At 36.1% G+C, this 26,767-nt stretch overlaps 1 protein-coding gene across 4 annotated transcripts in view; it reads right to left on the bottom strand.

Annotated features, from left to right (window-relative positions):
• ANTXR1 (ANTXR cell adhesion molecule 1) overlaps positions 1-26,767 on the bottom strand; it is a 308,995-nt gene that overhangs the window by 103,592 nt on the left and 178,636 nt on the right. For all 4 annotated transcript variants that reach the window (XR_011972695.1, XR_011972694.1, XM_072635321.1 and 1 more), the window contains exon 14: positions 12,927-12,968. Coding sequence is in view for 2 of the 4 variants with exons in the window: in XM_072635321.1 (XP_072491422.1) it covers positions 12,927-12,968 (42 nt within the window). In the remaining 2 variants the exon portion in view is untranslated. The remainder of the gene's footprint in view (positions 1-12,926; positions 12,969-26,767) is intronic.

The raw sequence follows: 26,767 nt of genomic DNA, 5'->3' as shown, positions 1-26,767 counted from the left end.
CAAGTTACAAACAACCTTTTGTTTAGTCAGCATGGGGGGAGAGGGGGGCTTATTATAGCCTATTGTGTCCTAGACAATTGTCAGTGAACATGCCAGTGGCAGGATCTTTTTAAAGTCTCAAAAATGGCAATAGAGTGTAGCATGCATATTGCTGTCCTTGAAGGCTTGGATATTTGCAATTTGACTTGCAAATTGAATCAGGATGTCCTTTCAAGATGGGCTTTGGCATGTAGTGGAAAGAACTTTGGGCATGGAGTCAGAAGGCCTGGGTTAGAATGCCAACTTTGCCATTTACCAGTTGTGTGAACTTGGGTAAATTAAACTCTGGGCCTCAGTTACCTTACCTGTAAAACAAAGGGGCTAGACTAGATAATCTCCAAACTCCCTTTCAGCTCTGAAATTCTGTGAATAAGCTGAAAACCTCACTTTGTAGGTTATTTGTTCAATAATTAAGACCATAGTGGAGAGATTGGGAAATCTTCTATACTTTTTCTGTTTAAAGATTAAGTGAGAATAGTGGGAGGGGCCACTTAATTTAGGAGATATCATGAGTAATTGATTCAGTTCAGATTCTTTGTCCCCAAACACAATGACTAAATCTTATTCCATTTCCCCAGTTATTCCACACTTATTAGAGATATTATTTTATAAGTACTAGTAAATAGCATTTGAGAGCATGCATACTGAAAATATTGTTATATTTGTGTGTGTAGTCAGGATCCCCTATGAAGTGAGTTGCTGAAAAGTTAAGAACTTTTTGAATATTTTCATTTTTTGGAAGGGCGGTGTATTGCAGGAAATGTTTACACAAATAAGTTCAAAATCTATACAAAATAATTGGGGGGAGGGGCAAGAAAGGAGGAGAAAGGCAGATGGCTTGCTTTGGAGTTATGCCCCTAAAGTTATTAAACTCTGCATACTCTTTGACTTGATGATAGGACTACTAGACCTATATGCCAAAAAGAAAAAAAAAATCAAAGAAAGAGGAAAAGGATTCATCTGTACACAAATATTTAGAACAGCTTTTTCTATAGTGCAAAGAACTAGAAACTGAAGGGGTGCAAATCAATTGGAAATGACTGAGCAAATTGTGATATATGGAATATCATTATAAGTATTGTATAATTGGATTAGTGTTATAGGAGATGATGAAAGAAAAAATTTCAGAGAAACCTGAGAAGACTTGTATGAACTGATGCAGAACGAAATGAGCGCCACCAGAGAACACTTTATGTGATAACAACATTGGAAGAACCAAAAAACCCATTACAAATATGTTTAGTCATGCAGAGCAAATTTCCACATTAGCCATGTCCAGAAAAAAAAAGAAAGAAAAGAAAGAAAGAAAATAAATTTTTTCAATTTACATTTGAGTCCATCCGCTCTCTAACTTATCCAGTATCAGATTGTTTTGATAATTGCTGCTTTATAATATAGTTTGAAAATGGTCCTGCTGGGCCACCTTTTTCTACTTTTTTCATTGGTTCCTTTGATAGTCTTTGTTCTTGCAGATAAATTGCTATTATTTTTTCTAGGCCACTGGACCAAGATGGCTCAGGAGAAGAAAGTGAGTTTGGTGAACTTGCACAGCCGTCCCTCGCTCAAATCAAAGTTAACTACAGATCATGTCATCATCTTGATGTCATGATCCTCTTTGAGAAGGAAGGACAAACACAACCAAGTATACTATCATACCAACTGCAAAGAGTAATAGTTTTATTTCCTTGTTGTCTATTTTTAGTCCTTCAGTTTCTTGTTTTATTGCTGTAGTGAGCATTTCCAGTACAATACTGAATAGTGATGGTGATAATGGAAATCTTTGCTTCATCCCAATCTTATTGGGAAAGCTAATATTTTACCCCCAAATACAGATACTCCTTGCTCTTAGCTTTAGATAGATGACTATATATCATTTAAAGAAAATTTCCATTTATTTCTATATTTTCTAAATGTTTTTAAAAATAAAAATAGGTGCTATATCTTGTCAAAAACTTTTCTGCATCCACTGATATGTTCATATGACTTGTTGCTTTTGTCATGAATATGGTCAATTTCCTACTGTTGAACCAGCCCTGTGCTCCTGGTATGAGTTCCACCTGGTCATAGTGTTTGATCATTGTGCTATATAGTTGTAATCTTTTTGATAGTATTTTAACTCAAATTTTCACATCAATATTAATTAGGGAAACTGGTCTATAGTTTTCCTCCTCTGTGTACGTTCTCCCTGGTTTAGGCATTACAACCAGATTTGTGTCATAGAATGAATTTAGTAGGACTCCTTTCCCTATCAACTGGCTTCTGTGATCATGTTTTAATGCCTTCTTTAACTCTTTTTGGAATTATTATCCAATTAGTGTCCAAGATCTACTTTTTTTTGACACTTTGCCTATAAAAGTTTTCAAGTCATTTCTTTTTCTTTGTATTTGGATCTTTTCTGTCACTATGGTAGCTCTTTATGGTTGGGTTCTTTTTTTGTTTGTTTGTTCGTTTGTTTGCTCATTCTTCCAGCCTAATTCTTGACTTTGAACTTCATGTTAATTCTGGTCTCTGCACATTTCTGGAGAAGGATGTCTGGCCTGAGGTTCTGTTCTCTTCTGTCCTGCTGCTTCCACAGCTTGTGGTGGGGCTCTCCAAGCTGCCAGAAAGCTAAGTGATTCAGGGGAAGGTCTGATCACTGCCTTCCCAGTTTAACTTCTGCAAGTTCCTGGTCCAAGTTTGTGTCGATCAGCATATTTCTGCATACTGCAGTTTGATCTGGCCCTTTTTGGCTTGTTGGAATACTCTATGGGTTCAGAGTATCTGAACTACAGGCTGCTCTTCACTCTGCTCCATGGATCAGAGCTGCAAAGCAATTGTTTACTTTCCAGAAATTGTTTCTAAAGTCCACACTTGCAACGGTTCCTCTCTGCCTTAGATTTGTAACTCAGCACTGGGTGATGGGGTGATAGACCTGTCAGGTGGACCTTGTTCCTACACTCAGCGCTTGGTTAGGGATCCCCTGGAATTTTTCTGGTGTCCTTTCTCTAGCTTCTCTCAGTCCCTGGTTGCCAAAATACTCACTGACATAGTGCTAACTCGATCCCTTAATCTGCAGTACGTTAACCTCTCTGTCCGTCTTCCTAAGCCACACTGGGCTGGAAAAGTGATTCATCATGACTTCTTCTTGAATTACAGGTGAGAATTTAGTCTGATTCCTTCTCTAGATCTTTGTCAAGGAAGTATAGGGAGAGAGCTAGATTCTGTTGCTTCATACCACTCTGACATCTTGACTCTGCTTTGAAATATCAGTATTTAAGAATACTCAAAAGGAACAAATTGCATCAATTGGGAATGAATTATTTTTTATATTATAAGGCAAATAAAGTGAAATAAGGTGAAATTTTTTTAGTTCAAAATAAAATCACAAAAATTTTTTCCACCAATTAACACACCTGGTCCTTCTTCTTAGGGTACAATGCAGTCCTGAAAAGGTGCATGTGGTCCACACTGTAATGATGTTTCAGATGCCTAGTTGGTTTCTTTTTGTTGAGGAGTGCTGCTACTCAAAATAAATTGGCTAAAATGAGAACTAAGAGCACTGTATTTCTTTCTCCTTCCTTTTTTCAAAAACAATTTATTTGGAAGCTGTAAGTTAGTTGTTTGGACAGAAGGAAGTATAAAGGAGTGGTCAAGGAATGAGAAATTTGGGGAAGGAGAGAATTCACTTTGAAATGGGAGCTACAGAAGACTTCATGGCAGTGGCAGCACCTAAGTTGGGCCTTGAAGGCACGGATGACTGGACATGTCTTTTTATGGATTGTTTGAGTAGTAGCACACTGAATCTATTTTGTGATTTTCATGTCCCCTTGTACTTTACTGAGTAACACTGCTACCTAGTAAGCCTCAGGCCTACAAATAGAGCTAGTCAATATTGAAGGAAAAAGTAAGTTCTTAATGTAATGAGAAAATGTTATGAGAGAAAGAGTAGTTATTTTCTAGGAAGAAAGAAGAACAATATGAAGAAAATTCAGATGAGGGAAATCTCTTGCTCTCTTTCTCATTTTGGGGCATAACAGGCAATCCAAGACAGTGATCTTATAAAACAGGAACAAAGTTAAACTGGAAACAGTGAAATTAGCCCAGGATCCAAATACTAGATAAAGATGATGGATAAAGAAAAGGTTTTTATGAACGTAAAGAGATTCCCTTCTCCCCCCTCCACCCCCCCACTTCATAGCACAGAAATGTAATTTCCTTCTCTGGTATCTGGATAGAAAGTGAGCATTCCAACAAGACTTGTTTTAATTGGTTGCGGTTATTAAATCCTCTGACTCCTACACGTGCATTTCAGGATATGGGAGCCATATGGAACTGAAAGTTTAACCATTATTTCTTTACATAGGAAACTAGAAAAAAGAGTCAAGGGTGGACATGGAGAACAAATTGGTTTGCACACAGCAATGTCTTGCAGACACAGAAGAAAATCTAACATCTGATCAACAGATCTTTTTCCCAATCCAGTATATTTCATAATTTGTACAAGGGTCACTATTAGTAGGAGAATTCAATCTATGGCCTTTAAATATGAAGAAAAAATTTGGACAGATGTTTGCTATATAGTTCCATCCAGTGTTACTTTTAATTACCTCTGACACTGAATTTCTGTGTGTATTATGGTCCGGGGTCCCAGAACTGCAGAATTTCAGAATTAGAAAGGACTTCAGAGGCCACCTAATCCAATCACTACCAGAATAAGAATCCAGCCTAGAATATTTCTAACTAATAGGCACCTGGCATTTCTTTGAAGACCTCTAGGGCAGGAGAACACATATGGTTTTTGAAGTAGCTGAGATACTTTTGGATAGCTTTGTTAGGAAGTTTTTCCTTATATCAAGCCTTCTATTTCTTTGACGCTCACACTCATTGTCCCTAGTTTTCCCTTTTGAAATGAAGTAGGCCAAATCTCATCCCTTTTTTCCCCTTGACAGTCTTTCAGAACTTGAAGACAACATAAGTCTTTTTCCCAAAAGTCTTCTTCAGGCTAAATGTCCCCAGTTCCTTCAATTAATTCTCATATAGCATGAACTCTAGGTCCATTACCACCTTTGTCTGCGGAGTATTTAATTAATATTCTTCCTAAAATGTGGAGAACAGGACTAAATATGGTAAATCAGATGTGATCTGACCAGGGCAAAGTACTGCAGAATTATCTCCTCATTGCTGGATACTCTGCCTCCATGCTTTGGACTACGTTACCTTTTTTGATTGTCCTATCATACTAGTGAGTCATTAATTATTTTATAGAGATATAGCCATATTTTCTCCCTTTTTTTTAAAAAAAGAAACTTTGTCAAATGCTTTTGAAAGGTTTTGGAAAGCTATATTTATAACATTCTCCCTATCTTTGTTGTTGCTGGTCAGTTATTTTTCAGTTGTGTCTAACTCTTTGTGACCCCATTTGGGGGTTTCTTGGCAAAGATTCTGGAGTGGTTTGCCATTTCCTTCTTCAAGTCATTTTACAGATGAGGAAACTGAGGCAAACAAGGTTGAGTGTTTTCCCCAGAGTCACATAACTAGTAAGTGTCTGAGGCCAGATTTGAATGTAGGAAGAGGAGTCTCTCTGACACTAGACCTATTGCTCTATCTACTGCACCACCTAGCTGCCATACATATCTACCTGGTCAAAAAAAAGAAAATATTTCAACTAGCACAAATTAATCTAGATGAAGCCAATGTTGACTCTTTGTGATGTTTCTTCTTCTTAATGTTCACTAACCATCCCTATAATATAGCACATTCTAGAATTTTGACAGAAATTAACAGTCAATTTAACTATTCAACAGCTTGCAAATTTAATTTTCTTCCCTTTTAGAGGGAGGGAGGAGGAAATTGGAACCTTTGCCCTTTTCCATCCAGAAGGAACTTTCTTGTTGCCATGATCTTTTCAAGAGCACTGGCAGTGGTTCAGCAATCACATCTGTCAGCTCTTACAGTATCTGAGAATATAATTCATCCAGTCCAGGTAAACTGAACTCCTTAAGGGCAGACAGGTATTCTTTTACTATTTACTGATTTGCCTCTGGCTCCAATGCTACATCGATCATTTTTGTTCTGTCCTTTCTGATCCAAAGATAATTTTATAATATTTAACACTTCATGGAGTAAACTGAAGTGTGAGTTGAGCTATAATCATCCTATAAACCCTGAGCAGTGCTCCTAGTTTTCTAAAGTCCTCCTCGTTTTCTCAATGTAGCCGAAAAAACCTTTCTGTCATTTTTAGTTTTCTATACCAACCTCAACTCATTCTGACCTTTAATGCTGCTTATGTCATTTTTTCAGGACCCTGCCACCATTTGTTGCTTGATCCTGATTTAATATCTTGTATGTTTTTTAAAAAAAATCTGAATTGGTTTTTGAATTCCTTGTGAATCCACTTTGTTTTCTTTGGACAACCCCCCTTTCTCCTCATTGGAACTATTTTTATTTGTATCTTAAGCATTACTTGTTTGAAGGCTTCTCATCCATCTTTTCTTGGGTGGCTTTTATAGAACTTTAATCTTTGGGATCCTGCCTATCCTTTGAACCCTCTGAAATCTATTCTAAAGCAAAATCATTTCAAATTTTTGTCACTTTATAGCAAATTCTAAGATGTTCTGCTTGCTTCTTCCTCCTAAGGTTCTCATCATTTTAACTATAGAAACTAGTTCTTTTTTGTTGGTACAAATCAGATGTAGAATAAAAATATCCTTTTATTGGATTTTCTGCCTTTTAAAGTACAGATGTACTATATCATTAAAGCAAGTCAAGAAATAATCACTTGTTCTGCTTTGGGCAGAGAATTAGCAGCTTTCTGGATAACTGAAGTCTCCCATCACTATCATATAATACTCAGTCCTTGTGCTCCATTTTTGAAACTCCTCATCTATTTATTCTTTTTTGTCCTTATGGTTTTGTACTCTGATATAAATAACAGTACTATCTATATCTTTGTTAATCTTTAAGCAAATTATCTCCACCATATTCCTTGTTAATATCCATGCTATTTTGTCCCTCCCCACTCCTATCCTTCCTCCCTACTTCCACTTTATTTAACCTGTTTCTTTTGAATAAGATTTTTCCTTCAGACCCCTATTCCAGTCATGGGTATTTAACCACCAAATCTTGGTGATGTTTGACAACAAATTTGTATTATTATTGTATTATTAACTTTTTTTTTGCTTGTGTACTCTTGCAATTTCCTTGCCATGTTGACTTGTCACCTTTTGATAAAGTATATAGTAGTGGAATCTCGGATAAGTTTCAAGTGATAAGAACAATGATTGCTAACATTTATACAGTTCTTTGAAGTTTGCACTGCACCAAGTATTTAAATCTCTCATTATGGTATAGAGGGGACCCTGGGTTCTCAAAGGCTATGTCAGTCGAGTACAATCTCTGGCAGGTTCCATCATAATGAACAGGTTTCATTTGACCTTGATAACAGAGTATCTGTTTTCCAAGGACCAAACTAGCTAATTATGGAGGTTGACCACAGTGGGTCGACCACAGAGATGATTCTTTTTTTGCTATGACAACCTATGAAAGCAAGAACAAAGTGATCCTCAGTCCTGTGGGGTTCCATTTTGTTTCTGCATTGAGAGTCACAGAATGGTTAAAAAAAAAAGCAAAACAAAACAGAAAAACAGTGGGATTGGGTAGGGAGAGCTAAGAATCCCATCATTTTAAGGCAGTCAACAACTTCAATGTGACTGTTGGAATTGAAATTATCCAATGACTAAGTGAGTGGATTATTGCTGGAATGGCTGAATCCCATCACTCTTGACATTCTTGATATGAACAAAATCAGAATAAAGAGGAAATTTAAAGCTAAATGGAAGGATGACTCATTTATTCCTTGGAGAAGAGAAAAAGTGGGTTTATCATATATTCAAAGGCTAATAGTAGTGATAAATATTTTCAAAAAGGCCATCATGAAAATAGTTGCTGTTTATCTACCCCAATCCGTTGTTGAGGGTATAATTATAGAGAAATTCTATTAAGAACTTGGTAAGACCCTCCAAATCAGGTCAATTCTGGAACCTGGTAACTTCAGAGGTGGAAAAACAGTGAGGATGGGGAGAGATATATGCCAAAGACTTGTAGGTTGTACAGAGTCTTATACCTTTATACCATGAGTGCTTTTTAAAAAAAGTTGTACTGGACACAGTGAACATGAAATAGCATGATAAAGAATGAATTGACTACCTTTTGACAAACAGGAAAATATATGATTATTTTGGTAGTTACCCCATCTATCCATGAATTCAGACTATCAACTCATCAGATCTAAGATCAGAATATATAATAAACAAGAAGAAAAGTAATGAGAAAAATATGAAGCATGCAATTAAAAAAATTAGCCTCAAATTATTTAAACAAGTTATTGAAAATAAAAAACATGAACTGAACAGAAATGACACTGACACTGACCATAATAATTGAATCCAGAAGTTAAATCAATGTAAATTAATTGCCACGAGAAGACCAAAAGTGCCCAGAAAGTAGCTTGGTCAGCAAAAATGGGACTTATTTGCCAACTGGATAGGGATGACTGCCAAAGGCAACATCAGGTTAGAATATAAACTTGTCTGTAAAAGTTTACAAAGAGGGAAGATGGATGATCACGAGCAGTGACATTACATAAAGCAGAGAGAAGTAGTGGATGGTAAAGCCAGTTTAAAGAAAGCTTTGTGAGCTAACGTGAAATAAGCAAAGTTATCTCAAGAGCACTTGAGGATGAAAATGGAAAATCTACAACAAAAGAAGAATGGAAATGATATCTTTTGTTTTTTCCATTAAGGACAGTAGAACCCCCAAACCTTAGTGCTAGCATTGCAGTCCTTCAGGTGTTTTCAGAGGACATAGACATGGCACAAAAAACAAAGACCTGAAAAGTAGTTGGCTTGAACCAAACTGATATAAAGGAGATCCATGCTGGATATAATACAATTGTGTGGGGGTGGAGGGATCAAATTAAAGATTACATGAAGGAGAAGCAATGCTTAAAGGCATGAAAAAAATCTCAGACCTGATTCATGCCAAAAGAACTGACCAAGAAAATATTAAGGACTATCAACCTGTAGTCTTACTCCTCCATCTTTACATGTATATACATATACATAAAATGAGGTCATTCCTGATGAAGATGTTAGTAGGTAACACATCTTTATCATCTTGTGTGTTCATCCTTCATTGCCAAAGAAGATCATGCCACCAAAGAAATAATGACATGACTTGCACTTGACTTTGTTTTGAGTAAGGGAGGGCTGTGCAGGTCACCAGCCTCACTTCTCCTGCAGAGCCATCTGAATCCAGTGACCAGATATTCATCGGGATAACTGGAGATGACCCAGGATGAGGCAATTGGGGTTAAGTGACTTACCCAAGGTCACACAGCTAGTGAGTATCAAGTGTCTGAGGTGAGCTTTGAATTTGGAGGGCCTGAGTTTATCATCTTACAATTAACTTAAAGATGTAAAGAATATGTGATACCATTGTGCAAATTGTTTGTTGTTTGTAAAGACTATTAGATTTGATAGAACAATGCTAACTTACAGGATCTTTTACAGTAAAAGTGCCTCCCATTTATGAACGAAGATCACTCAAGATCCTTGGATATGTAACAATACAAATAATCCTGCTCTGTGATTCTCTAAATGAACATTAAATGATTCACAAAACTGGAAGATGTATGCTTGCCAGAAGTATTCAATGCTATGGTGGAGAAGATTGGCTGGGGATTCTTCAGAAAATCTTATCCTTGATACCCTCTTCTCTCTAGGATTTTGGGGACACTACTCTTTCCTGGTTCTCTTTCTGCCTCTTCTGACTGTTCTCAGTTCCCCTTGCTGGATCTTCCCCCATGTCATGCTCACTAACAGGGGATTTTCCACCAAGTCCTCTTCTTTTCTTTCTTTGTACTCTTTCACTGGGTAACCTCATCAGTTCCCATGGACTCAATTATCATCTCTTTGCTGCCATTTCTCAGATCTGCTTATCCTGACCTAATCTTTCTGCCAGCCTCGAGTTTCTCATCTCCTCCTGCCTATTAGGAATCTCAAACTTGATGTCTTGTTGTCCTTCAGTCATTTTCAGTCATATCCAACTCTTCATGAACTCATTTGGGATTTTCTTGGCAAGATACTGGAATGGTTTTCCATTTCCTTCTCCAGCTCATTTTACAGATGAAGAAACTGAGGCAAACAGAGTTAAGTGACTTGCCCCTAGTCACACAGCTAGTAAGTGTCTGAGGTCAGATTTGAACTTGGGAAGGATGAGTCTTCCTAACTCCAGGCCTGGCGCTGTATCCATTGCTCTACCTAGAGACATTTTAAACTCCAAACATTCAAAACGTAACTCATTATCTTTCTCCCCTGACTTTCAGCCCCTTCCAAACGTTCCAACTGATACTGAGGATACTATCATTCTCCTCATATCTCAGGCTTGAATCCTCAACTCCTTTCTTGCCGTACCCAACCCCCATATCCAATCTGTTGACAAGGCCTATTGATTTTACCTTTACAATATCCCTCAAGTCTACCCTATTCTCTTGTCTGATATTGCCACCATCCCAATGTAAGTCCTCATCTCTTCACTCCTAGACTATTGTAATAGCCTACTTGCTGGTCTATGTTACATAAACCTCTCCCTACTCCAGTCTATTCTTCATTCAGCCTCCAAAGTGACTTTTCTAAAGTTCAGATCTGATCATAACATTCCCCCCATCCCAACTCAAGAAATTCTGTTCATTCCTTGTCACCTTCATGCTTAAATATAAAATCTTCTGTTTAGTGTTCAAGGGTGGCAGGTGGTGCAATGGATAGAGTGCCAGACCTGGAGTGGGGAAGGTTCGTCTTCCTTACTTCAAATCCAGCCTTCAACACTTACTAGCTTTGTGACCCTGGGCAAGTAAATTAATTCTGTTTGCCTCAGTCCCTCATTTGTCAAATGAGCTGGAGAAGGAAATGGCAAACCACTCCAGTGTCTTTGCCAAGAAAATCCCAAATGGGGCCACAAAGAATCAGACATGATTGAAGTGAATGAACAACAACTTAGTATTAAAAATCCTTTACAACCTCAATCCCTCCCACTTTTCCAGTCTTCTTTAACCTTAGACACCTGCCCTGGCCCCTAGTGTATTCAGGGATCCAGTGACACTAGCCTCTTGCTGTTCCTTGAAGAAGACACTACATCTCTTAGTTTAGGGTGTATATACCAGCTACCCCATGTCCCCCACATGTGAAATGCCGCTCCATCCTTAAGTCCCAGATAACATCCTACCTTCTGCAGGAAGCATTTTCCAATCTCTCCTGGTTCTAGAGCCTTTTCTCTGTTGACAATTTACTATTTATTTATCCTGCACAAGGCTTGTTAGTACATATTTGCTTGCTTGTCGCTCCCCCATGAGACTTTAAACTCTTTGAGGCCAGGGACTATCTTTTGCCTTTCTTTATATCCCTGGTACTTAGTACAGAGTAAATGCTTAATAAATGGTTATTCACTGACGCTTGTTTGTAGATGATATTGTGTCAATTGTTATCAGTTCTCAAGACTCGGCAAAGCCTTTTAGAAGAACTCTGTAATCATTCCAAGGTGATTGGCCTGTTCATCTGTACTAGAAAGATAACAGTGCCTGGCACATAGTAGGTGTTTACTAAATGTTTGTTGATTGATTGATCAAGTGCATTTCTATTGCTTAGATTTCAACATGCAATTGAATTGGATAAGCCAATACATCTATCTACATCTATCTATCTATCTATCTATCTATCTATCTATCTATCTATCTATCTATCTATCTGTCTGGGAAAGACAGTACAGATGGAACATAAACTAGGCCCAGTTGCAAAGGAGAAATTCACCTGTAAGGACATCATAAAGCTCTTTCTCTGACCCAAAGCTTCCCATGAAAACAAAGACCTCTCTTTTCAATGCTAACATTTTACAAGTATTGTTATCTGTTCAGGAATGTGGAACATCATTGCTTCTGAAGAATAAAGCATGAGTGTCTGACAGAGGCAACAGAAAGGTACATGGGAGGTATAAGCAGAAAGCAAAAACAAAAAACAAAAACGAGCAAGAAACTCTAAGAAGAACTTGAGGTAAAGGATTATTATCAAAGGTTTATATGACAGGAAGAGAAGATGGGCTGGTTATGGAGCAAGAGGGATGACAGTTGGGCAGCCAGAATTCTCTACTGATCATCTCATGGTATCCAAGGAGAACAAGAATGGGCATACTCTGTGGGGAACCTTTGGCAGACCTTCGATGAGAGTTGTATAGAGTGGCATGGAATGAGAGCAGCCCTGGGTTCTTGAAGGTTCTCATTGAATCATAGATCTAGAATTGAAAGAGACCTCAGAGGCCATGCCAGTGTCATACAAGCTCTGGAAAATTCTATGCAGATGGAAAAATTCTGAGTAAAAGCCTTGTGATAGACTTTGTGCCTTTCATCCAAATGTCGGTGCTTCAGTGCCTAAAGGTTTGCTGTCAGGGAATTTTTCTCAAACCATGACAACTTATTAAAACTATCTAAAGGGGTTGCTATCAGTTTTGGGGGAGGGCACATCCATGTAGATGAAACCACAGATTGTTGAAATTAGTCATCACCAATTTTGTAGCTTTTGAAGGAAAACCTCCAAAATATTAAAAAAAAAACCCTAATTCTGAAAAATGACTTTAGCCAATCCAGGTGAATATCCAATTCAACTCTTGTCTTAATATGTGGTTAAAAGGGTACAAAGAACTTTGATTTCCTTATAATTCTGGCTTCTACAGCCTTTACCAAGGTGTTGAATTTCCTCGAATAGCTCTGGATAATTCCTTAGATCTCTGGCCCATTCCACTTGGCTTTGTAGAACTAGTGAAACACTCCTCAAGAGAGGTGTGAGCACTCTCACAATACTTACGTCATTGTCTTCTGCGGGAGGTGGAGGAGGCTCTTTGATAATCTGTAACAAAAACGGAAAAACAGGTGAAAAAGTTTCTTACCACTTTATTCTGAAGAGACCTGAATCAAGGAAATGCCCCATGGGTGTGACGGTATAATTTTATAGGATATGTTATTAATGAAGATAACAATAATGATTTCTGGTATTTTTATAATGGAGTAGTACACAGAGTATACAGCTGGGCCTGGAGTTAGGAAGGTTCATCTTTGTGGGTTCAAATCCAGCCTCAGACACTAACTAGCTGTGTGACCTTGGACAAGTCACTTAATCCTGTTTGCCTCAGTTTCCTCTTCTGCATAACGAACTGGAGAAAGAAATGGCCAACCACTCCAGTACCTTTGCCAAGAAAACCTCAACAATGGGGTCATGAAGAGCCAGATATGACTGAAAACGGACTTACCATGTTAAGATTTGGAAAATGTTTTGCATTTGCATACGTTAATTATCTCGTTTGATACAATAAACCTGTTACCGATAAGAAAACTGAAGCTCAAAGAAATTAAGTGACTGACCAAGGATGACCTAAACAGTGCCTAAGACATGATTTAAACCCAGGTCTTGACTCCAAGTCTAACACTGTACTCATTATGTCATGCTTTGTGAAAAACCTGAGTTTTATGTTACTATGTTACTGTCACAAGAAATATGATGGATGGGGAGGTAGTTTAATTGGATACATGATGATACTTATGAGACTCAGAAGATGAGTTTGATGACTTCAAAACTGATGGTAAGAACCCTGGATTTGCAGTAAGAGTCATGGATTTAAAGCTAGAAGGAATTTTAGAAGTAATTCAGTTCAGTGATGTCAAACTCGAAAAGAAATGGATCCCTTTTAGCATCATTTTGACTTAGAAAACTAAAAATTAACATTAGTTATGTAGTATTGTATTTTTATTTATTTTGTCAAACATTCCCAATTACATTTTAATCTCTTGTCCCCTCCACCCAATGCAGAGTTCTGCCCTCGGTGAGGACAAACGTCTCCCAATTTTTAACCCAATCCCTCCATTTTGTCATTCGACCCAGAAGTGAAATGATTTGCTTAAAGTTAGCAAGATAGAGCCATGGGATTTGAACCCAGGCCCTCTTATGCCAAATCCAGCATTTTCTTCATGGATCATGCTGCCTTCTAAAGGTAGATAACATGCCTAAACATAAATCCTGGTTCTATTACTTACTACTACTATCTGTGTGACTTTGAGCAGGTCATTTCTTCTCTCCAGGCCTTAAAAATTAAAAGGATTTTGAGTAAGAAGTGCCTTTAGGTATCCTCAGTCTCCTCATTTTGCAAACTCTCTGGTTGCTCCTTCTGGCTCTAAATCCTACAGTCTCCATCTAGGCTAGCAACATTTTTATTCAGAATAAAACTCTGCTCCCCAGTCTACAGGCTGCATCTGTTATCCTGGTCAAACTTCTTACAAAAGGGAGTTGTTGGTCACGAGAGTTCACTGGGAGGGAATGTGCCTGGTTCAGAATAAATCTACTCCCAATACTAAACAGCAAATACAAAAATAAGAGGAATAACAACTCTGTTACAGGAAAAATACTCCGATTGACCCCCTGCACTCCCAGCAGAATTGTGAAGGGGAGAGATTTCCAAGACTGTTTGCTGATTTCTGGGTTCCAGAAACATGGACCAAGAGAGTCCCAGAACGTAGGACAGCAGCTTTTTGGATTCCTCTAGCCCACAGTCCATGTTGGCAAGGAAGGTCTCTTAGATCACCTACCCCACCTGGTCCCTTCTGACACTGAAAGAAACCATTTCCATAATGAATGAGGGAATTGGCATCGCTTTTTAACAAGACTCTAATGAGGTAGCGTCTGGTTTTAATTCAATGATATAAACAGCTTTTAAATTCAAGACATAAGGAGAAAAAATATAGAGTACGTGGTCCTATTAAGTGTAAGAGATCTGCCGAAAGAATCTCTGTAAATCACACTTTGAGAATTACCGGGACCATTGTGGGAAAAGCATTGTATTTGGCGTTATCTTTTGGGACTCAGAGGTTCCCATTTGAGATTTAGGCCCTGCTACTTAGACCAGAGTGACCCTGGGAAAGCAAATTTCTTCCTGGGCCTCAGGTTCTTTCTTTGTAAAATGAAGGGGTTAGATTAGATGATCTTCAAGGTTCTTTAACTTGAAACCAGTAACCTCTCACTGCCTTGGAACTTCTCAAAGAAGACACTAGTAATTTCAAACTCAAATGGAAATGGATCTCTACAGGTAGCATAGTAACTTGGAAAACCACAAATTAATATTATCTATCTTGTATTTTATTTATTTGGTTAAACCTTTCCCAATTACTTTTTAATCTGGTTCAAGGTGCACTTGGGAGTTTTACAGGCTGCATTCGAGTTTCACACTTTGGGCTATAACACCCACATTCTTCCTCTTTTCCTCCTTCCCCTCCTCCCTCTCTCCCTCTTCTCTTTCTTCCCTTCCTGGAAAAAGGTCTTTCTAATGTATATGGTGTAGGGTTGAAGGGAATGTTTTTATTCATGTTAACTAAAAAACTTTTTCCTGGAAAAAAAGAGAAGCGGACTACACCATTTTTTTTTTCAATGAATATTTAAGCATTTGCTATATGTATGGCTCTGTCCTAGGTACTGGGTTTGTCAAGATAAAATAAGATGCAGTTTTATATTTAGAATCTATAGAGATCTAGATTTTAATTAAGGTGTAATAAGCAATTCTTTACTGGATTATTTTTGGATACAAATATATTTCTTTATTGGATGCAATGTGCCAAGAAGAACTAGAAAAATCTCAGAGAATGGAAACTAATATATGCAAAGATTTTATCTAATTAAGCTCATTTGCTTCAGTACATCTAAAATTAGTGTGTATGTGTGTGTGTATGTGTGTAATTACTGGAGTCTCAAAATAATTTCCCAATGTAGTAACATTGTTTTTGAGACTCTATGTAACTGCCAATGAGTCACCACCTTTCTGTGTTACACTTGAAATTGCAAGGAGCAATGTTTCCTGAATCCTAATTATTTCTAATATTAACCTCCTGGTCTTTGATATTGTTTTAAAAATCCTATAATTGCAACATATATCATACATCTGCTAGAAGCAATAAAATAATAACCAATTTTAGTCTAAGAGACTAAAGAGATTAAGAGGCTAGTGATAATAAAGTTGTCCAGGGTTCTGTATATAAGATAGGATGATGTCTAGGGTCACACTTGAGCTCTGTGACTCAGGCAAGTCGCTTACCTCCTCTGAATCTCACTTTCCGTAACCATAAAATGTACTTAATGATTTGTCTACCTATTTCACAGAGATGTTTTGAACCATAAAAAACAAAAAAATGTGTTAATATTGTCATTACTGGTATCATCAGGAACCTATAATCTAAAAGGGAGGAATGTTGTGTACACAAATGACGTAACGTAGTATGTGACCACTGCGAAGGAAAGTGTTGAAGGAAATTGAAGTCTGAGAGAGGGATTATGAAATTTTAGTATATGCTATCTCTGAAAATTGATGCTTTACCTTTTACCTAAGGACCTGGAAATCTCCTTGGGAAGTTCAGTTACTTATACTGTGCCTTCTTTCTCTCACTACTACCTCCTCAAGTGATTAGAAAGTGTATTATCCATTGTTTCCTGAATACTACTGTCCTAAGTAGTAAATTACCTGTACTTAAATGACCCGCTGGTAGCCTTAACTGGTGAATGTACTTCTTGAAAGAGAGCAGTATAGTCTATTATTCCTGTTGTTGGAATAGAGCTGAACATTCCATTTATTTAATTCCAAAACACCGTGGTTGTTTTTTTATTTAGTAAAGACTACTCCTGAAGTGAAGAATTTCCTTTGAAAACTACTGATTGAATTGGCTCAAGCAAATGCAATAAAAAACATTTGCAAACCAATGTGAAAATATAATGAAATTTTTTGAGTGGAAAAATTAGTTATAAAAATCTTGCAGGATGTTTCAAGGAATTAAAATGAAACATTACAGACATTTTTTTTATTGGACACATTTATGTGAAATGTAAAATCATATATTTGAGCATGAATTCACCATATGTTGAAAGACATCTGGATTCCATGAATGTTGTTATGCTGTATTTTTGTTTTCCTTTATTTTGCAGGAATTTAAATGTGGATAGCGGGGTCACTAGGGATAGCTTTGTTTTTGCAAATGTAATTTGGCCTTTTAGGGAACACTTTTGCTTTTATTTCACCATGTCATCAAAACCCATTTATAGTATAATAGAAGGCTGGTTTGGAAGAAAATTTGATGACATTGTTTTTCATTCTTTTATTTCCTTAGTTTTTTCTGAAAAAAAAATTACAATACCATAAACCTAATGCATATTTTATGGTATTAAATGTGGTCTTAGAAAACTTCCAATTCATTTCCTCTGACTATTGTAAATTTGAGAATTTGAATAATTTCTTTATATATCTTGAAAATGAGAACTTTTATCAGAGAAACTTATTGTAATGATTTTCCCCAGTTTCCTGCTTCACTGCTAATGTTGGCTGCATTTTTTTGTTTGTTTTGAGTATGTGTGTATTTGTGTAAAAACTTAAATTTTATGTAATCAAAATTGTCCATTTTATCTTCTATGATCTTCTCTAGCTTTGTTTGGTCATGAAGTGTTCTCTATTCATAACTGTGAAAGGAAATTTCTTTGCTTTTCTAATTGGTGTATAATGTCACCTTTTAAGTGTAAGTCATGTTTCCTTTGGAGTTTTTTGTGGTGTATGGTGTGAGATATTAGTCTCATTTCTGTCATGTTGTTTTCAAGCTTTCCTAGCAGTTTTTGTTGAATAGTGAATTCTTGTCCCCAAAACTTGGATCTTTGGATTTATCAAACATTAGGCCACTATGTTTGTTTTGTTCCTGTTTTGTTCCACTGGCCTCTGTTTCTTAACCAGTACTAAATTATTTGGATGATTACTATTGTCTAGTTAGTTCTCCTTCTTTCTCACCTCTTTTTCATTGTTTTCCTTGAGATTCTTGACCTTTTATTTTTCCAGATGAATTTTATTGCTTTTTCTAACCATATAAATAATTCTTTCATGGCTTGATTAGCAAGGCAATGAATGACTAAATTAACTTAGTATTGTCACTTATTATATTGTCTAAACCTCCAATGAGACATCAATATTTCTCTAATTATTTGGGTCTATTTTTATTTCCATAGGGAAAAAAAAACCATTCCAAATAATTAGTAATTAGAGAAATGAAAATTGAAGTTCTACCTCACAGCAACTATATTAGCAGAGATTACAAAAAAACGGAAAGTGACAAATCTTGCACTGACTGAAGGAAAACAGACTCATTAATGTACTTTTGGAGCTGTGAAGTGGTCTAATCATTCTGAAAAGCAGTTTGGAACTATGCCCCCAAAAGTTCCAGTTCTGGAGAACTGATGGTGAAGAGTGATGCTTACCCTCTCACTGAATGGTAATGGACTCGGGGCACAGAATGAGTCATATTTTTTAGATGTGACTCATCTAGGCTTTTCTATGCCATTTCATATTTGTTACAAGAGTTTTCCTTTTCTTTTTCAATGAGGAGGGAGAGAAAATAGATCTTTGCTAACTAAAAAATTAAATTAAGTTAAAAAATAAAAAAGTGTCTTTCAACAATGACTCCAGAAAAAATTAACCAGAGTAAAATTATCTGAAAAATGATAACATACCAGTTGCCACACAAAACATTGCATTATTGAATAGTTCTACTTGTCTTAGAAAATTCCATTAAATCATCAATTTAAATTGGCTCTCTTGTAATTTCTACCTATTTGGTTATAGTGCTGCATAGAACATTTAATTCTTCTCCCCATTCATAGTCCTTTAAACATAACTATACCTTCAAGTGTTGACTGTACTTGATTTGCCAAATTGCATTCCAGTTTCCCCTGCAGTTCTTGTCAAGTAATTTATACTCTTAGGCTCTCAGACCCTGGGTTGCTGAATTCAATTGTTTCTGATGGATCTTATCTATTCTGTTCTACTTTTTTATTTTTTAAACTAGTAACAAATATTTTTAAGATCACTGTTTTATAGTGTAATTTGAGGTCTAGAAGTTCTCTTCATTATTTCACAACAGATTTTTAGAACTTTTGTTCCTCCAAGTAAAGTCTATTATTATTTTATCCAGATCTAATAAAGTACCCACTAGGTACTTTGATTAGCATAACATCAAACATTTAATTGACTTAGCTAAGCTCATCACTTTTACTATACTGTTGAGGTCTGAACATGAGCACTGAATGTCTGTCAAATTATTTAGGTCACTATTTCCTTAAAGAGTGTTTTCTGACTGTAAATGTATAAGCCCCGAATTTCTTGCTAAATTGACTTTCACAAATTTTTGATATTTTTGTATTTATCTTGAACGGGATTTTCCTATTACTCCTTCCTCAGGGAATTTTTATTGCTAGGTAGAAATAATGATTTTTTAAATTTCATTGGATTTATTTCATGTCTTGCTACTTTATTGTAGCTACTTATTGTCTTAATTTATTTGATGACTCCGTAGTTTTCTATGTAAATTAGTATGCAGTTTCCAAATAGAGGTATTTTCATTCTCTCTTTACCAGTGTTTATAACCTCAGTTTATTTCTCTTGTTTTATTGTTATCACTATCATTTCTAGAATTGTGTCAGACACAGACAGGGAAAGGAAGACATCTTTGCTTTACTTCTGTGTTTGTTGGGAAAATTTTTAATGTTTCCCCATTGCATATAATGCTATATTTTGGTTCTAAGTATTTTAGTTCTTTTTATATGTTATATTAAAAAAGTCCTTCCATTTTTGATTTCTAAAGTTATTTGTTTGTTTTACTTTGGCAGGATCTATCAATCATGTGGTTTTGAATTTTTAAAATATGGTTGATTATAGTGATTGTCCTAATTTTGAACCATTCTTATATTTCTTATATGAATCAAACTTGATCATAATGACTTTTGGTTGGATATATTGCTTTAGTTTTTTTGTGAGGGTTTTATTTAAAATATTTGAATCAAAACTCATGAATAATAGTGGTCCAAAATTCTTTTTCTCTATTTTCCTTTAGTTTAGGACTATATTTGTCTGTAAAAGGAACTTGGTAGGAATTTTCTTCTTTTAATTTCTGAGAATGCTTATGTAATATAGATATCAATTGCTCTTTAAGAGTGTAATGGAATTCACTAATGAATACATCTATATATATTTTTTTAAATACAGTAATTATTTTATAACTGAGTCAACTTTTTTTCTGAAATTCAATTACGATCTCTAAATTTTGCCAGCTTGGATATTTTATGTTTTTATAGGTATTACTTTTTTTAAAATTCTAAATTTTTTCTGGCATGTAGTTGTACATTATGTGTTCTGATAATTATTTTTCTTTCTTTTCAGTTGTGATTTTTATTTGTGGTTTTGCCTCCTGCTTAATTTTGTTGGTCTTGTCAAAGAACTAGATTTTAGTTTTATTAGTTCTATATCTTTTTTGTTTCTCTCATTTAAAAATTTTCCTCTTTTATGTTTATTTTGGATTTTTTATTTGTTTATTTCCTAATTTTATTATATATTTAGTACATAAGTCTTCCATTTTTTTTTCTGGCTCTGAATTAGGATGGTTATTGTGGGAGTAGATAGAAGGGGACAAATGTAAGAGGCAAAGATAAGACTGACTTGACTTGGCTATTCAAAGTATATGGGGAGAGAGACAGAAGGAAGTGTCAAAAGTAATTCCAAGGTTTTGAAATTGGCTACTTAGGAAGATTGTAGTGCCAACAACAGACAAATGGAATTTCGTTTAAACAGTTCATGAATAAAGGTGAAACAGCTTTTTAAAAGGAGTTCCCAGAGACTTAAATTGGATCTCTTGGGTGTGATGCAATATTAAAATAATCCTGAATATCTTCTTATAAGCTATAGAGTATGGATGGATTACTTATGATCTACCCAAACTAGAATAATTCTCTGGTTCTTGACTCAATGACTGATATGTAGAACACCCAAAGAGGAAGGATGACCATAGCAGCTTTCTTGGCTGACTTTTCCTATGGCCCAAATTCTGTCTCTAGAAAAAAAACAAAACTCAGACCAAAGATCTCCGGATATCTTTTGGTTGTTTGCTTCTCTACTGATAAAACAATAAAAGCAGCCCTCTTTCTGGAACAGTTTAAGATTTACAAATTGATTTTGTTACAAAACTCCTGAGAAGTGGGGATTCCATCTTCTACATGAAGCCTTTCTTGATTTCCCCATTCCCATTGTTAATTTGTTCCCCTTCAAAATCATTTTGTTTTTATTTTGTATACATCCGTTTATGGACTCTGATAAGATGTAAACTCTTGGAAGACAAGATGTGTTTAACTTTTGCCTTATTATTCCCAGAATCTGATAAAGTGCCTGGCAATATAGTAGGGGCTTAAGAACCAACCCTTTCCCCCAACAACAACCTTACATTGTTTGTAAGTATGATTTGTCCATTTAAAAGATGAGAATGTTAAGATTCAGAGGGGTGTCCATGATCACACAGCTAGTTAAATATCAGAGCTGGGGCTCAAATCTGCATTTTCTGGTTGTAAGAGCAGGACTCTTACCAAGACATTAAAAGTATCCGATGAAGTTTTGACTTGGAATGCAGAGGGACATGACAGATTTAGGGGATGGAATATAATAATGAATAACTGGAAGTGAAGGTACTAGTATATAATCTGCTAAATTTAGACTGTTAAAGTAGATCTGTTTAGAAACACACTTCACTGAATGGAAGGAACCTTAGAGAGCATATAGCCTTAAGCTCCCTATTTGACAAATGAGTACATTGAGTCCCTAAGAGGTAAATGACTGATCTGGGGACTTAAAGTCAGGCTTTCTGCCTCCCAAATGCAGAGTCCTTTGTATAAGACTATTCCCTATGCCCCCCTTCTTTCCACTGATCCTTAATTTCTTAGTCAATAAATGGCCCCAATTTATTTCTCCAACTCATGGCTTTCCCTCCAGTTAGATTACACTCTTCAAAATCAATGCTTTTCCTTCTCATGACCTCGGAGCATAGGATAAAGACTGGCACAGTAATATACAATACAATTATTCATTCTTTATTTTTTAAAAAAATGAATACTTAGCAATTTGAATAATTTTTATCAAGTGAGACCTCATTTAGTCCCAGAAAGATTAATTTAAATTAGCACTATTTATAAACAAAATGATTTATGGAACGTTAAAACTCTCTGAGAACATTCCAAATATTCCTTATTGAATTTCTTATTCAATAAATATTCCTTACTCAATTAGCAGAATCTTCACAGGTTCACAGAATCTGAAAGGACCTCAGTATTCTTCTAATCCAACTCATAACTAAATAGGAATTTTCTTTTAAAAATATTAATTTAAGTTTCCTTTAATTCAGTTCATTCATTGGGCATTTAATTGTCTAGTGTATGCTAAGCACCGTTGGGGATACAAAGATAAAAAACAAACCAGATCTTTTAAAACCCAGAAGGAGTCTTCAACTTCTAGTGGAAGACTTCTATTGATGGGAATCTCAGTCTCTCCTACCATGCCACTCTTCAACAGGAACAAAGCTTTTTATTATAATTGCATTAAAAACACTCTTGAGACAATTGCCAATGTTGTCCCTAATTCTGACCCATGTAGACTAGCCAAAACTTCTATTTCCCCACACCAGTTCTTTAAATACTCAAAGACAGCTAACATGTCTCAACAAAGTTTTTTCTCAGATTAATCATCCTCAATTCTTTGTGCAGCGTGGTTTTCAGTATTTACCATCCTAATTGCCTTCCTTATTACAGCACTCTGAACTGAACACAATAGTCCAGATCTGTTTTGCTCAGGACAGGACATATATAACAGGACCATAACTGCCCCTCTCTAAATATGACACATGTACCAGTATAGCTGTAGTTGGAGTTAGATTTTCTTTTTAGCAATTACCTTGTCACACTTTTGATTCTTAATGAACTTGAAGCTGAGTAAAACTCTCAGATCTTTTTTCTGGGACCTGTTGCTTAAGCTCATTCTGTAGTTGTACTATTGATTTTTTGCACCCAAGTTTCACTTTATATTGATCCTGGTTGAATTCCATCTTATAAGATTTTAGTCCTTGTCTAGTTTGTTGGAAATGTTTGGGATCCTGGCTCTGTGATCCAATATGTGATTGAAAGTATTAAGGAGCAATCTTCTGTTCCTACTTCACTTACAGTAACTTTTGGGTTGATAGTTCAAGGTCCTTGACTCTGGGTACTTGCTTAGATGGTAGTGAGGTCTAGGTATTCAGAGTTACAAAGTGGAAGGCATGCATAATTTTGACAGCTTCTCCACAAAATTATGGTAAATGTTTTATTTTAATTGATGGTTGCAATACCACTGTTAGTGGGAGTGGAATTAGGATGCAGGAATCTCTTTCATACTAAAAATGACAGCTTCTATTTTGATTGTAGAATCCTAACATAATAAGGATTTATGCAGAAACAAAGGGAAAATGAGACAATTTTGGTATGGTAAATATCCAGGAACGGATAAATGTAAGCTGATAAAAATTAAATAAAGTTCTTTTCCCTGAACAATGAAAATAATATAAATCTTAATTTTTAACACACAGTTGAACTGTAACTCAGCAGAGAAATACTTAAAATCCAAAGAATTTTACAACGTAAAATTGTTTCAAAGCCTAGTGCCAAGAGTGTTGAACTAGGCTGTGGTACAAGTAAATTCTTAAGAGACTGAGCTTAATTTTCAAGTAACTTTTGGCTTCCAAATAAGCCCAAGTAATCTGAAGATTATTTAAAAGTAATAATTTCTGTGCAAAGTCAGTTGAGTTAAATAATTGAAGAATTAATTACTTTGTATGGCTAAAGTAATTTAAAGTCACATGGCCAAAATTATTTAAAGTATCTCTATGAATTCTTAATGATAGAGTTAGAGCTGGTTTGCTCAGAATCTCTGAAATGACTTAGCAAAAACAATTCTATGAATGTACCTTAACTCTTTGGCTCCTTATCCACAAAATAAAGGAATTGAAATAGATAATGCCTTATTCTCACTCACCTCGTATATCCACCATCAAATATTTTTATCTTTACAACATTTCCTCCTTCTCTTTGTTCATACAGCCACAGTATTCTAGTGGAGAGCCTCATTATCTCTCTCCTGGACTATTACAAGAGCTTTCTAAGCAGTCTGGCCATGTCTCTCCCCCCTCCAATTCATCCTTTACTCTGTTGCTAATGTAATTTTTCTAAAGTGCAAGGCTGATCGTGTCACTCCCTTGCTCAAGGATTTCTGATGGCTCCCTATTACCTCCAAGATCAAATATAACCTCCTCTGTTGGACAGCTAGGTAGTCAGGTGGCTCAGTGTATAGAGTAGTGGGCCAGAAATCAGTAAGAACTGAATTCAAATGTGGCTTCAGATACTTACTAGCTGTGTAACCCTGGACAAGTCACTTAATCCTGTTTGCCTCAGTTTTCTCAATTGTAAAATGAGCTGGAGAAGAAAATGGCAAACAACTCTAATATCTCTACCAAGAAAATCCCAAATGAAGTCATGAAGAGTCAGATACTGAACAATATCAAAAACCAAGGTCCCTTACAGTTCTAAACCTATGAGCCTATGAAATCCTTGATTTTCCACATGAGTAAATTGAAATCTGGAAGGGGAGTAACTTGCTAGTGAGTGTACACACAAGAGCTAAGATTCAAACCCAGGTCCTTTGACTCCAAATTCAGTGGATTTTTCCACTAAACATACTAACTTATTCTTAGTTTTATGGATAGTACAAACAAACTTGAAGTGTTAACATTTTGGAGACCACTATTATAAAAATCTATTTTGGTTCTGGGTCCAATATGTCTCATTTGGGCAAGAGCAAATGACTTGGCATATTTGCCTTTCTGGTCCCTCTTCTGCAAAGATTCTTTTCCTTTAATATTAAGAGGCTTTGCTAATAACAACTCACTTTTATATAGCACTTTAAGGTTTAATAAATGCTTTACTTGTAGGTAAGTGGCACACTGGGCTTTGATTCAGAAGACTCATCTTTCTGAGTCCAATCTGGCCTCAGATACTCATGAACTGTGTGATCCCAGAAAAATCACTTAACCTTGTTTGCCTCAGTTTCCTCATCTGTAAATGAACTTTCTTTGCCAAGAAAACCCCAAATGGGGCCACAAAGAGTCAGACGTGATGGAAAAATGACTGAACAACAACAAAATTTCTCAGATAACCCTGTGAAATATTTAGTATAAGCATCTTTTCCACTAATTGATAGATTAATAAAATGAGGGTCTGAAAGATTAGATGTTTTGTGCAAGGTCATATGGCTAGCAAGTATTAAAACTAGAACTTCCCAACTCCTTGTCCTGTGATCTCACCATTAAAACTGCTGCTTTCCAGTTATACGAACCTTAATCAGCAGTATGCTGATAAATCTGTCACAATTACTTCTCTGGGGGAAAAAGAAATGTTGGCACCACACACTTTTAAGGTTAATCTACATTATTAGCATTTCCCCCTCACTTTATTAAGCCTGGACAATCAGAAAACCGTAAATCAAGCCCTCCCTTGTAGCATTTGCCAGTTTCAGAGGTGTGACATGTTCACACTGAAAATTTAATGATTGGCCCTCCCGAGCCAATATCTGCTAGCTCCAGCACACCCCTGGCCATCACCATTGTAATCCTTGCCAGGTGCTTCAGCCTCCCAAAATTTCTTTGTATTTCATTAATTTGTCATATTTCTAAAACTTTACTTGAAGGCACTGCTTTGGTTTTCTGTTTTCATCTCTCTCTGCTTCATCTTGCTCAAAGTATGTGGGAAAAAAAAGCTTGGGATACAGGTGCTATAGAAAATGAATAAATGTGGAGCTATTTCCTGCTAAGATTTTATGATTCTGTCATCAAATTGTTCCTGTTTATTATTTCCCTGTGCTTCATGGAGTTGCCAATGTAATTTATACTGATGCAGGAAACATAAAGGTCCTAACTTCTTCCATCTAGTCTTTTCTCTCCCATTCATTTATCACATTATTCCTCTACTTAAAATGATTTTAGTGCTTCCTCATTGCTAGTTGGATCCTTTTGTTGGCCTTCAAGGCCTCTCATCATATGGCTCTAAACCACTTTATCAGCCTTCTCTTCCACTACTGCCCTTCCTGTATTCCTTCCAAGCTGGATTTCTTAGCTCCTCCCCCCAAGTTGTGATCCTGTCCTCTCCCATTTCTCAGCTTTGGCTCACCCTCCATGTTGGAATGGACTTTTCCTCTCTCTCTTTCTGCTGAAGTCCTTCTCTTTCTTTAAATGACCTCAAATGCTACTTTGAAGTTTATATTATATTCAAAAATATAATAATAGTAATGATATGTATTATTCAGACTCTGACTTGCCTAGAATCTTTGAGTCCCTCCTTTGCATCTATTTCATTCTCTGTTGTCTTATCATTAATTATGACAGCTAATACTAGCTAACATTTGATTAATGCTTACTATGTGTCAGGAACTATATGCTAAGTGCTTTTCAGTTATTTCATTCGATTCTCACAACAACCTCCCAGGTAAGTATTATTATCTCCATTTTACAGATGAGGAAACTGAGTCAAACATAAGTTAAGTGACTTGCCCAGGATCACACAGCTGGTAAATGTATGAAGTTAGATTAGAACTTGGGTCTTCCTAACTGCAGACCCAGTGCTCTGCGCACTGCGTTAACCAACTACCCTCATCATTACTTATGTCTGTGTCGTTCCTCTTTTCAGCTTATAAAGTATTGGAGAGCAAGGTCTGTGTCCTATCAGTCTGTGTCTTCCCACTGCCT

Source organism: Notamacropus eugenii, chromosome 1 (genome assembly GCF_028372415.1).
Source record: "Notamacropus eugenii isolate mMacEug1 chromosome 1, mMacEug1.pri_v2, whole genome shotgun sequence".
NCBI lineage: Eukaryota > Metazoa > Chordata > Mammalia > Diprotodontia > Macropodidae > Notamacropus > Notamacropus eugenii.
The sequence above is the reverse complement of the archived record's forward strand: the minus strand, read 5'-3'. Positions and strand labels throughout refer to the sequence as shown.